Source organism: Cephus cinctus, unplaced genomic scaffold, assembly GCF_000341935.2.
Source record: "Cephus cinctus unplaced genomic scaffold, Ccin1 Ccin1_scaffold0173, whole genome shotgun sequence".
Classification (NCBI taxonomy): Eukaryota; Metazoa; Arthropoda; class Insecta; order Hymenoptera; family Cephidae; genus Cephus; species Cephus cinctus.
Window position 1 is genome coordinate 469,799 of NW_014332897.1, and position 12,547 is coordinate 482,345.

At 43.6% G+C, this 12,547-nt stretch overlaps 3 protein-coding genes across 10 annotated transcripts in view; 1 reads left to right on the forward strand and 2 right to left on the reverse strand.

The window, feature by feature from the left end:
- LOC107264551 (lipase member H-A) overlaps window positions 1–2,283 on the reverse strand; it is a gene marked incomplete in the record, with an annotated part of 2,705 nt that extends 422 nt beyond the window's left edge. Inside the window, 7 exon segments of the mRNA XM_015732931.2 lie at window positions 51–600; window positions 727–886; window positions 991–1,191; window positions 1,275–1,517; window positions 1,612–1,757; window positions 1,822–1,882; window positions 2,104–2,283. Of these exon segments, the coding sequence (XP_015588417.1) occupies window positions 534–600; window positions 727–886; window positions 991–1,191; window positions 1,275–1,517; window positions 1,612–1,757; window positions 1,822–1,882; window positions 2,104–2,170 (945 nt within the window).
- Window positions 1–9,610, forward strand: part of LOC107264548 (RYamide receptor) — a 16,982-nt gene extending 7,372 nt beyond the window's left edge. For all 5 annotated transcript variants that reach the window (XM_025081793.1, XM_025081794.1, XM_025081792.1 and 2 more), the window contains 3 exons: window positions 6,723–6,791; window positions 8,094–8,334; window positions 8,591–9,610. In XM_025081793.1, coding sequence (XP_024937561.1) covers window positions 6,723–6,791; window positions 8,094–8,334; window positions 8,591–8,793 — 513 coding nt within the window. In that variant the 3' untranslated portion in view covers window positions 8,794–9,610. The remainder of the gene's footprint in view (window positions 1–6,722; window positions 6,792–8,093; window positions 8,335–8,590) is intronic.
- A 158-nt stretch (window positions 9,611–9,768) lies between these two features.
- Window positions 9,769–11,950, reverse strand: LOC107264550 (inositol polyphosphate 1-phosphatase). 4 transcript variants are annotated; one of them, XM_015732930.2, is made up of 6 exons: window positions 11,625–11,949; window positions 11,116–11,338; window positions 10,752–11,022; window positions 10,502–10,670; window positions 10,280–10,430; window positions 9,769–10,203 (listed from the first exon to the last, which is right to left on the reverse strand). In XM_015732930.2, exons 2-6 carry the CDS (start codon window positions 11,326–11,328, stop codon window positions 10,075–10,077), a joined length of 933 nt encoding a protein of 310 aa, XP_015588416.1. In that variant the 5' UTR covers window positions 11,329–11,338; window positions 11,625–11,949; the 3' UTR covers window positions 9,769–10,074. The 4 variants fall into 4 exon arrangements, with proteins under 4 accessions (XP_015588416.1, XP_024937563.1, XP_015588414.1 ...); XM_025081795.1 differs by having other exon boundaries at window positions 9,769–10,430; window positions 11,116–11,345; window positions 11,625–11,950; XM_015732928.2 differs by having other exon boundaries at window positions 9,769–10,430; window positions 11,116–11,332; window positions 11,625–11,947.
- Window positions 11,951–12,547: the final 597 nt, after the last annotated feature.

A 12,547-nucleotide genomic window follows, 5' to 3' on the forward strand; every position in this document is an offset into this window, starting at 1 on the left:
AGGGGGGGGGGGGGTGAACGGATGGAAAGTTTCAAACGATTTGCGAAACGATCGATCATCGCGAATTACTCTCGGGTCTGGAGTTTCAAGAACACTGAATTTTCTAGCATTATGCAGACCAGTTTCCAACTTATCTTTTCATGCGTAACATTCATTTATGATTTTCAAATTTTCAATTTCGAATGAAACTTAGGGGATAGCCGCACTTATTCCCTATCTAATCTAAATTGTATCTAATCGTGAACATTTTGCTACAATAGTTCCCATAGAGTTTATCTATTTATCCTACACACTGGCAATTGGCTAACGATTGCCTGGAGGGAATTGTCACTTCGAATTGGACTACGGTCAAATCATAAATTAATTTGTCAGCCGCTCTCGCATTTCTCCCGCTCTCCCCGGTGAAACCGATCAGATTAAAATATGCAAATGGACAATTAATGCAACACTCACACGAGATAGCGAATGCTGAGTTCCTGGAGATAATAGTCAATAGAGCCAGAGGGTGAATTAGGTTCGCGCCGTTTCTCTTCTTATAGCTGCATCTTCTTGAGGCCATAAGGGGGAGTGGAATTCGTCTTGAGATAGAATTCACCCTTCCTGTAAGAGTGAGAAGGAAAAAATACTAAGGGAGCGAAGCTTTCATTGAATCATCAAAGTCAAGCCAGAGTCTCCAGGTTCACGGCAGCTTCCGGCAGTTTTGGCTCTTTTGACTCTTCTACTTACGTAGTGACGGAAGTTGCAAATCCCATAATCGCCTTTTCGTTCTTTTTGCACTTCCCAAGAAGGAAACGTATATTCGAGGTGCACTTAACGGCCACGAAGGAGTCCTCTATCAGGAGAGACTCGGCGTAAAACTTCCAAGATCGGTGGTGGCTACAAAAATCTAAAACGTACGAGCAAACCGAGATTTCAATTATTCCGCTCTGTTTTATCTTATTTTGGCTCTACCGCGAGTCACTCTATTTAACGCGACTCTACTGCACTCGCCTCCTTTGCTCATTACGTGGTAGTAAAACGGACAACCAGGTTGTATCCGACGGCCGCCATTAGGGAAGAAGTCCACAGTACCAGTCACGTGGGCGATTCCGTAGAATCCGTAATCAGTGTGTATGATGTCGACAAATTGTGCGTCCTTCGCAGAAAGAGGTGATTCCAGATAATTGAAGAGAGGACCGGCTGGATCCAATCCTGAGGAAAAAGAAGTCCTGGAGTTGAAAAGAGGCAGGGCTGACGCGGAGCTTCTTTGGATTACTACTGCGTCCCTTACGTGCCTGTGATTCTCGGGATGGTAAAATTAAGAGATCGCCCAATGTAACCGGAAACCTGCGCGCCCAGTGAGTGTCCCACGACGTGGAGCTTCTCGATTTCGAAACCGGAATTAACCATCGTCCTCAGAGCTTCGGCAAAGGCTGCACCCACCCCTTTAATCTCGGGGACCGCCCTCAGGTAGCTTTGACTCGCAACTTCACTCCAGTCAGCCACAATGACGTTGTGATCGCCTCTGTGCAAATAGCCTGAAACGTTAAGGAAATTATGACGCGGTAACGATTCCTCCCTAAATGTCCAAAAATACGAAACACCGACGGATTCAATGACCGTCCGAATTACCATCGACAATCGCGCGGACGCTGACGCTTTCTGCACTCTCGCTCCACCCATGTACGTAAACAACTGTCGGCTTGGTGTCATTTATACGAGAAAGAAGAGTATCCACGTCGCTCAGATGTTCATCGAGAAAATCCTCGGTCGTTTCCCTGAAACATTCAATGCATTTCCATAATAGAGCATCCAGCCCTCGAAATTGTAGAAACTACTCACCCGGTATAGAGACGAAGAAAGAGACTCGCCAGCTGGGAGGACGGGGGGCCGCCTGCCTCGACTGCAATGAATAAAATGGATCTTACGCGAATGGCAAAAAATCCTTTAGCTCCGTATGGGAGGAGTTTCTCCTATAAATTTTGAAAATTCGCCAACGACGACCCGCAGACTCCTACGAGTCGTAAAATCCTCGTTTTCGGAATCGAGTCGGGAAATGGCCTAATTCTTCGGAACGTTTTTCCAAACTTTTAGGACTCTCAGTCGCATCGACAGGATACTCACTGCAGTTTATATGGCCGATCAGCAGTAAAGTGGGAAGCAGCCGAACGTAACGGAGCATAATATCCATTCGTGCTCATACAAACTGAAGGACGATAACTTTGAAAAAACCGTGCGGTTCGAGTGGCGATTGAAAAAAGAAAAAGAAAAAATACACGAAACGCGCCGAGAAGTCAAGAGGCAATTACATCCGGGTTCGCGATTACCGGCTAATTTATCTACCCTTTACGTTACGGGAATGTCATCCTATCGAGCATAGTAATTATGTGTATCAGGTGAAAAGAAAGGAGAGCAGGAGGAGAAGAGGGAAAGGCACAAGTAAGAGAAGGAGAAAAAAGCAAAAAGGCTGTCAGTTTGCTCGACTTATCGGACAGTCGCTCGCGATTAGCCAAGAGGAACGAGGAAAGCCGAAACGCGCGGAAGCCGAGCCAACTCGTGTGCTGCATAATAAAGCAAAAGTTTACGGCTCCGTCCTCGACAGCGTTATCAGCTCATGTCTTAAGCACCGTGTCCAGATACTAGAGAGAGATACTGACAGAGCCGTATAATAAATAAATGGCTGGAATTGCAATTTGCATTTAAGCGAACTTTGATTATCTCTTGTGCGTCAGTGCGTCAGTGCGTCAGTGCGTCAGTGCAGTAATCCATGCGTGCACATTGAAGACTGCACGCGCCTGTCTGTCGACCGCAGACTTTCTTGCGAAGGGAATTCATTTCTCTCCTGATACGAGAGAGGCGCCTCTCAAGGACAAACGAAGCTCCAGCGAACCAAGAAATTTCCGCAAAAAGGGACTCCAGGTGATCGATTTTCGATAATTGCGTCACATACGTCAGATACATCAGACAGAATATTGCCTGCAGCTCTGTGTCTCGAATACGTATGTAAGCAGAAGCAAAGCAATGCAGCTGATCAATAGGTGCAATCGAGCAGCAGTATGTAGATGGAGTTGCATAGGAAAATCTAGAGAAAACGAGCTCTGGAAATCCACCGATCACAGACTTTGATCCTCATGGATAAACAATAAACGTAAGTGAATGAGAAACTTGAGGATGGGCCAACTTCGTAAATGCCAAAGTTTAGGTGGTCCAGGTGTGTCGAATCATGAAATTCGTCAAACACGACACATCTCATTCTTCACGACAAGAACTCGAAGCTTACAATTTTTCAAGTCCAAAATAACACACAGAGCCGACGTACGGCTCAGCGCGTTTACTTGCTTTTGAATAATGACTTTAGTCTTTTTTCGAAAATTGTAATCTTTTCATTTTCCAAATTGTAGCCAATTCGTTCGTTTGATATTTTAATGCAACGGAGAATGCAAAACTTGAATTTTTATCTTCCATTCGAGCTCCATCTCTTCGTTCCCCACCTTCTCAACCCCCTCATTCGATCGGCGTCATTTTTCCCCGAGAAATACTCTCAGCATCCCCTGAGCCTAGGCTCTTCCGAGTAAAAAAAAGGATATGTTTTATATGTATATGAAATATACATTTTTTTTGTGCTTCGGGCAGTTTAAATTGAAATATTTTCTCAGTAGAATACGCAGAGTCGGAATAAGATATTCTGCGAAGTGAAAAGAAGCTGGGTCTCTACCCACGTGTAGCCCCATTCTGGCTTAAAAAAAATAAAAGTGGATCGTCCCTAATAAAAGTATAAATTTATTACCGTTACACGTACTCGAATCTCAAAGATCCGAAATACAGGACTAATAGCAGGAAAATCAATTGATCAGCGAGTAATAGCCATAAGCGCAGACAGGCTAAATGTCACATAAACCTATTACTCTCCGTCAGCGCGTAAGCGACTTCGTTCCGAGTAACCGTCAACGTCACCGCTCCCTTTTTCTTTCCTTATTAATTTGACGTCTAAACGAAGTCACGGGGGAAAATACGAGAGAAAAGGACGGTCTGGTTGATCGAAAGGAAATTCCCAAAAGCGTCGAACTATAATGCAATAATAACGCTGAACCCGATTGCGAGAGTGAGTCGTCTCTCCGTTTCTCCGTTTCTCCGTCGTGTCCGGAAGGCTTTTGTAATTTGAAAGAAACACTAAACGGAACGATAACAAGTGACTTTCAAAATTTTCAGATTACGTAACTATATCATCTTGGAACGAAAGGAGTGTAAAGTAACGAAAAGCTACAAACGGAAGTCGAGGGAACGAAAGTGGGTTGGCTGGAGCTGCCGAAGGTCAGGACGTTCTTCGCGTAGAGAAAGGGGGACAATCGGGGCAGCCAGGCAGCCAGGCAGCCAGGCAGCCAGGCAGCTCAGTTTCAACATACATACATGCCACACACGCTTGAGCCGAGTCTGACGAGAATAACCAGACAAAGGCAAAGAGGAGGATGCGCGGTGAAAGGAATTACCCAGCGACGAGAAAATATCCTGCAACAATGGGTTAGGTTAGGTTACTTATGTTAGTAAAAGAAGAGCAAGCAGCTTGCTCGTCGGATTAGCAACAAGCGAATCGGTCGAGTCGGATTAATCGAGAGGCTGCTCTGCTCTTCCCTGTTGCCTCATAATTCCCATAAACGTCTCAGGCTCCTCCCGGCCTGGGGATGTTTTCTCGAGTCCCGTACTTAACGTTCACACCCTGTTCCGCAGCTTAATTTCATGAACCTTCTGATACGTCCAGCTGATCGATCGGATCAGTTTGACGCTTCGTTACTTCGAGAATAATAGCAAACATTGTTCGAGCGGGACGTTCCTTTTCTTCTTTCCTCTCGAGGTTTTCACCGAATAAAAAGTGTCTCGACACGTCTCGAAGATAATTTCGAGACTTTGCAAAATACATTTTTTCACGTACAATCTTTTCTTCGATTTCGAAGGGCAAAAGCGGCAAGTGGTAGGAGCGCCGAGATACGCAAATTCTATACGGCGGTTCTTTTGTACAGTCGAGTGACTATTTTCTTTTCTCTTCTCCCGCCGCCCAACTTGGCAGCTGATCGCAGTATCGTTGATAAATTCCCAAAGGCCGGCAACAGGCTGAAGCTCCAGTTTATCACGGGAATAGGCAATCGCTTTTTATTCCAGGTGCACCAACCGAATTATATAAATCGCCGGAGCAAATTGGAGCAAATAGATAAGGAAGAATTGCGCGGCCATTCTGCCGAAATTAACGACGGACACGGAGTTCCCCTCGAGAAGTAGAGTTTGAATATTTTCAAGCAGGCAAATTGAATCCCAAAATATCTCATCGGATTCTGGGATACGAAATCTAATTAATTAGCATCGAGGATCTGTTTGCCAGCGTAATTTACGTCACGCAGCCATTAATCTTGGGGATGTGAACGTCTGTCTGTTTATGTATACGTATCTAGAGGCATGTATATACTTGTATACGGAATGATGTGATAAATCATCCGCGATGGATGCTTTCGAGTACAGGCGCCGCTGGATTTTTTCATTTTCTATCTCTTCCTATGAATTCGGCTTTATTCATTTTTGTTCTCCTCCAATTTTCCAAATATTTATAAAAATACCGCAGCCACGTAGACTCGACGAGCAGCAGCTCGTGTGCTGGGAGCAGCGACTTGCTGGTACATGGATATCATTTTAAGGCTGGCCCGATAACACGGCCGCCGCCCATTACGAATGCGGTCAAAGGACTGGAATATAGAAGAGAGATGAAAAAAACAAAGCAAGAAATCGAACCTTTTTAAAAAAAACGTGAGTACTTATTTTTCGGCGAACAGCGCGAAAAGGCGAACTTACAAGTTGCGTCGTAATGACCAAACGAGACGCCGTGCTTGTAAGAGCAACTTTACGAATTAGATTTGAAAAATTGCAGAGAAAAAGATGATTCATACTTTTCTTATTTCCACCAGCAGTTGGCTGGAAAAGAGAAGCATTGAATATTTGGTAAAATCTGAATATGCGCGATAACCAGCTCCACGCTATGAAAATAAAAAAAGATTCCTTCGACGTAATCGATCGAATCGCCGTGACAATAGAAGCTAATTTATTTAACGAACCTCGAAATGCTCCTGAGGCAACAAAGAGACACAACTGCCCATTTCTGGCGGAGCATTGTGTAACTACGACAACCTGACCCAACTGGTTTGCCGTCCGAGTGATTGTAGTGCTGGATGACTGGATGACTGGATGACTGGTCGATTGGATAACTCAGTGACTAATTGAGCAGATAACTGGGCATGCGCCTCTTTGAAAAGGCATCAAAAATACTAAAGCCAGCGGCCACTGATAAAATCCGAATAAACGGAAATATTGACTTTGGCTATAATGTAATTATAAGGTTGGCTTCGTCGCAGTGGAAAACGGAACGGAACAGGAAGAATGGCGAGTCCACTCCTGTAATCAAATGATCGAGTGTCAGCTTTGGATCTTCGGATTTTCCCTTGACGAACGTCCCCAGCGTGAACGAGGGGCGATCCTCAAAAACCTCAAAAACCTCAAAAACCTCAAAAACCTCAAAAACCTCAAACACATCACAGAAGACCATTATTTTTCCGAAAAGAATTATTTAGCCTAACTAATGAGCCGCAGGCTACCCGAATCCTTATAACGGCAGTTTAGCCAACAGCAAACTTTGCATCTCGCCACCTACCAATTCTGCCATTTTCCAAATCTCCAATAAACCATTTTTCTTTTCCATGTTTCAGATGGTAAAGATGATGATCACTGTGGTGCTGGTATTCACCATCTGTTGGCTTCCATTCAACATTTTAATCGTGAGTCTATTCAACTTCATTCTCCTCGATTCTAACGAAGCCTTTCAGAACTTTCAACGCCCAGTTATGTGTAATGCGACGGGAACGGTTTTACGTTAGTCCACCCAGTTTACATTTATTTATCTGCCGCTGACATGCGTATACCGAAACTTTATTTAATTTAATCTAGACATTTTATAAGCCACTCAACTACGCAGTGCCAGAAACAGCTAATAGCATATTTTGAATCCGCTTGACTGGATTATCAATGAAATCAAATAGCTTCCGTTGATATGCTTTTCCTTGAATAACTGACAACTTCCGGACGTATAGATATGTATATATCAGGTTCAGTGATATTGGAAATACAGCTAGTATACTATATAATATACATATATACAGATTGACCGCGAAGCGATAGTATTGTTCGTCAAATATCGTAACCGTGAAATAGCGATAACAGGACTATATTCAAGGATCCCGATGTTATCTTGACTTGGATAAGCGATCGGATTCCCAAGGATGCGTGGCCACGAAAACGTATAAAAGGATGGACGGGGTAGAGGGATAAAACAAGAAGCTGTAATTTATTGTCCCAACGTTATAGCTTGTGGGGTAGCAGAGTGAAATTACTTGTTGTCCCTTTGCTAGGCAAACTCGTTAATGTCCAAGGAAAGCGGCCCGTGTGGACTCGAGCGGTTCACTTGTTTCCTAAGAATTAAGAGTTTTTTCGTCAAGACCTCGATAACTCTTTAGAAGGCTTTGCGTCAGGCCATTCGTTTATTAGACTATCTAAGAAGAATATCCTCGTGGGTGTCTAGCGTTTTAAGCTAATGTGCCTCGAGTTTCCTTTTTTTACCTGTTTCTCTTTTACGTTCAACTCTTACTGTAGATATACATTTTTTTTCCTCTGTCATACAAACTGTCGTCCCTTTGCTCGGAGCCGGGCAGAGCAATATAACTTTTTTATTGGAGCTGCTGCCCTTCAGTGTCAACCTGATAAGGCCGGTGCGCACGTCCCTCCTGAATCGTCCTCCCACACGAGCGCCCGATAGCGATCCGCCACGAACTCTTCTCTCTCCAGGGGTGTAAAGTGGACCTGGAAGACACTTGGGTCTTTTTTTAAAATTTTGTTCCCCAGTCACTTAATAAAATGTTGAAAGGAAAATACACGGGTCTCGCTATTGGGGCCACGAGGGTGGTAGATTGGGTGGTCGATTGGCATGGGAGTATTGTAATAACACGCCGGGCGCGCGTGTGCCTGCATGGAGTGTGTGCGTACCTTTTACTGGTTCGGATGAGGGAATCGAATGTTTTACGTAGCTGGCGATGGACAACGACGAGAGACTCGGGAATTGGGTCGGACTGCCATTCGTCTGGACGCTCCTGCATTGGCTCTCGATGTCCCATTCCTGCTACAATCCTGTAATCTACTGCTGGATGAACGCGAGGTTCCGGGCTGGTTTCATTGCAGCTCTTGGACGACTTCCGGGTCTTCGACGGATAATTCCCGCACAGAGACAAAGGACTCGCAACACCAGCATGGCGGGTATCGCACTCACGGGTATGTGATTTGCAGATCCCACGACTCTACATTGTTTCCGGATCCTCGAGTCACATTAGTCATTGGCTTGAGCGGCTTGAGTCAGAGTTCAATTGTAGATCTGCTGAGGCGCCTCGATCATGAAACGGCGACAGGCGCCGCTGGGATTACCAATCTGATATCACGTGACGCGTGCGAAATTTATAATTAGCGAACAATAGCATTAGATAACTGTATAATGAGAAGTGGCAAAAAAGTGGCTTCTTTTTTGTTTTAGGTGTAGATGGTACAACGAATTCTATATTACGTCGCATGAATACCTGCACGACGTACATAAGTGTCCGTCGGAAAACTAACGGGAACCATTGTCCACCTGCTAGAAGCGCGGGTCTCCGGCAGAGTGAATTATCGTCCAGGACAGTGGAGCCGCAAGGCAGAAGCCTCGTGCGACTGGAGTCGCAACCCGAGGAGGAAATTTGAGTCTTGCTCGGATTATTAGTGATTGAAAAAAAGAAAAAGAGGAAGTATTAGGAGTCTAATGGAAAGTCAAATTCTGTCGCTAGGAGGTACGAAGGACCAGAATAGAGGATCCGGCGGCGTGAGCAGGTCGCCGGTGTGTAAATTTCATGTAAACGAAAAGGTCTGTCAGCACGAGAGAAAAGTCATGCGGCTTATGAAGTTCCCAGTGACGTTCGATCGCGGCGTTCAGCACAGTTCTGCGGTTTAAGGTTTTACGGGGCTGAAGCTACGTACTTGGACATTCGATATTATGGAAGCAAAGCTTGAGCCACCTTTTTGTTGTGCTGTATATTAAAGTTCTCATCGTCGTATATCAGCTAAGACTGTAAATAGCTGGCCGCTTCGTGTACACAGATAAACTGGGTTGTCACGATTGTTTGTGTAACCTACGACGGACGTGAACGCATGTATCACCACGTGCGTATGGTAATATAATAAACTGTTTTTACAAAATGCCATGAGGGACTTTTATGAGCGCTCTTACGAACCACAGATACGCAAAATGCTTATTAAAGTCTACGTCTGGCTAAAAAATATTTTTAGCGTTGTGCCTGAGTTGCGTCTGCGTATTCGACTGATAGGATACTTCTGTCGATCGTTGCTCTTTGATGACACATCTGGTCTTATGGTTTATTGCGAACGAGAAATGGCCGCTACTCGGTTCAACACACTGGCCTACTTAACTAGCATCCCTTTTAGGCTTTTCAGGTTCAAACCACTCTGGGTCAGTGCGAAGGTCTCCGGCTAAATGAGACTCGTCCATCTCTTCGGTGTCAGCCTCTAATCCTCCAGTCAAATTACCTTTTTCATTTATACGATCACGTTCGCGACACAACAAATTACTCGGGCGCTTCAATATGTCCACCGGAGTCCAGCTTCATTTTTAGTTAACTCAATTTCAGATAAAATCTATAGACTTCAAAGTAAACAGCGGGCTACCTTTGGTAGACGACATTTATTGTACCTTTTACATCACGTACATAGAAGATACATAGAGATAGCTAGTGCATGTTATTTTTAAAATTGATTTCCATTTTTGATAAATAATGACTGTCAAATAAATATAACATGAATTCTCACTAAAAATACGAGACAGATATTTGGGCGTGGTGGTATTCCTCGTCCAATTCTAGATTATTATGGAATAAAATTGTTACTGAGAGAGCAAACGCTCTAGAGACTCCAAGATGACGGGGTCTCGATAGGCGATGAGACCACCTTTATTCGAGAAACATTTTTCGCTCAATGAATATTTAAGGTCCAATTGATCCTTACTTGAACTGTCCATGAATTTCGAATAATCAAGGATACCTCCGCCCACGGAACGCAATATGGATTGAGGTGCACAAGTATCCCACCGATAGGTTGAACCTTTTGATAGAACATAAGCATCAGCCTGACCAGTAATAACGGTAAGAATTTTATAACCAGCTCCGGATGACTCAACTATACTGAAACCACCGTTTGAAAGCTTCGCCTTTACTTCTGGATCTTCGGAACGACTCAAAACGACGACGCCACTGCTGAGCTTCGAATGTTTCAAGGACGATTCCCCAACGTCGCCGTTTACCGATCCCCAGTAGCAGATTCCAGTCCACCTATTCGATCAGCGCGTTTTCGATTGATTCATTGATTACACGGGGACACATTGATGACACCTGCTACTTACGATTGATTGTTTTGTGTGTAGAAAGGCTGATTCACAACTCCCAAAACGGGCAATCCAGTGCTTCCAAGATACGCCCCAATTAATACAGTAACACACCGCAAACCGCTTAAGTGTATTTTGCCAACTGAATCCATCAGCTCTATGCCATTAATGTAATCAGCTGTAGAATCTATGAAAATGTTTTTCGCATGTTTACAGATACTCATCAGCTGAATAATCATAGACAAAAATTATAAAAACTTAAGCCTACCAATAGGATCTATCCAAATGCCAAGATCATCCATGTCAATATTAAAGTCTTCTACGAGACTGCCACTAACTGGTACATCTTCCAAGGATATCTTTTTATGAACTTCGGATGCAAGTAAAGTGGCAGTTGCAGTATCATTATTCAAGACTTTAATGAGAAGCTGAGTCGTCTCCTCAGGAGATGGATACACTTGGACTATTACAGTTTCACCCAAAGCATTGCTGAAGACATTACTTTCCTCGCCCTTGACCTTCTTTGCTAACTCTGGAAACTGCCACTCTTTGCACAATATTCTATCACAGTGTCATAGATATACTTCTCTTTGCAATCACTTAGGAAATAAAATACCAGTTGACTGATTTACCTCAATGCCTATATCGTGTCTGATCGTCTCCTGGATAAGAACATCAGCTAGGGTCTTAAAATCCTGGAAGAATCTAGGATTCTTCTCTTCCTCTGATTTCTCTTGAACGAGCAATTTGAACAGAGTATCATTCTGACGACAAGCTCTGGCAATATTTGCTGCTTTCTCAGAAACCTTCAAGAGCACTTCCAACAATCTGCTCCCATTCGACATAGTTCTGTAACTGCAAGCTAGTTCTAATTCTAAGGAAATGGAACGCTACCCTCAAGACAGCGAAGCCTTACAACTCACCGTACATAAAGAAACTGTATATCAAAATCATTCAAACCAAAGAACTATTTATGTTATGTGTTAGAAATATAAAGTCACTGTTATGATGTAAAAAATGATGTTAAATTCAAATGTCTCATAATTACGAAAAAAATGTAACATTAAACAATATCCATTCCTAGTAATTTAGAGATATAACATCCTAGAACCAGGACCGTTATTAAATACAAATAATTTACCTGTTATGGCGTTAATTGGATTCTTTCTTTAAGTCACGTTAAGTACATTGGCCGTACAGACAGTTTCTGACTGTACTTATCCCACTACTTGTTCCACTCGTGGCTCATGACGCACGTAGGCAAGCGTTTGACGTTTTTTAAAAGTGTACACACACACATCTCCATTTCTGGCTTGCTTTTGTACATGCATGCATATTGACGTTCAGTCAGTCAAGCAGCAATGCCATCTATAGCAACAGTGGCGGTTTACTATCGACATAAAGTCAGACAAAGCTGTGAAGGCTTGTTTTTTTTTTCCATCAGCTGGTCACGTACTGAACGTAACTTGGTGCAGCAAAGGAAGCAAAAAACGTAAGGTCTGTGAATGCAGAGATTCGTAGGGAGATACACAACGCTACGGTTTTAGGCGATACCAAAAACATGGCACTAAATCGTAGCAGCGAATCCGGGAATAGAATTTTGTGATCATCGCCTCTGTCGATAAAGCATATCCCGTCGTAGCTGAGCTGAACGTGATCACGAACGGGTAGCCTGGCGGGCAGAGATTCTCCACAACTTACAACTGATTCCAAGAGCAACCCTTAGAAAGAGGTCGCTTATCAGATGTTGCCTAAATCTTTTTTTTTGTAACCTTAAATTCAAACGTACAGTGTAAGCTCGATAAGATTTACTAAGACAAAAGCCAGCACCTTATGCCTGCCTGCGTTAAGGAGTGCAGCGATGCGGTGCTAGCTTCCATCATTATTTAACAATAGTTCCAAGCGGAACTATGGTCCCAACATTGAGTACTAGAGAGAATTATCCCGGAACTGTTTGAAAAACAACCTGAAAACAACACTGAAAGCCAGCTCCTTATGCATACCTACACTGAAACATATGGTGCGACTAGTATCCTTAATAGGTATTTTAACGATGTTACGTAG

What these genes read in the sequence shown, in the direction of transcription:
- LOC107264550 (XM_025081795.1), bottom strand. Translation starts at nt 11,328, where the DNA reads ATGTCGAATGGGAGCAGATTGTTGGAAGTGCTCTTGAAGGTTTCTGAG. An exon ending in GACACGATATAGGCATTGAG is followed by an intron (nt 11,023 to 11,115) that starts GTAAATCAGTCA and finishes AAAGAGTGGCAG; the next exon opens with TTTCCAGAGTTAGCAAAGAA. An exon ending in TACACACAAAACAATCAATC is followed by an intron (nt 10,431 to 10,501) that starts GTAAGTAGCAGG and finishes CTGATCGAATAG; the next exon opens with GTGGACTGGAATCTGCTACT.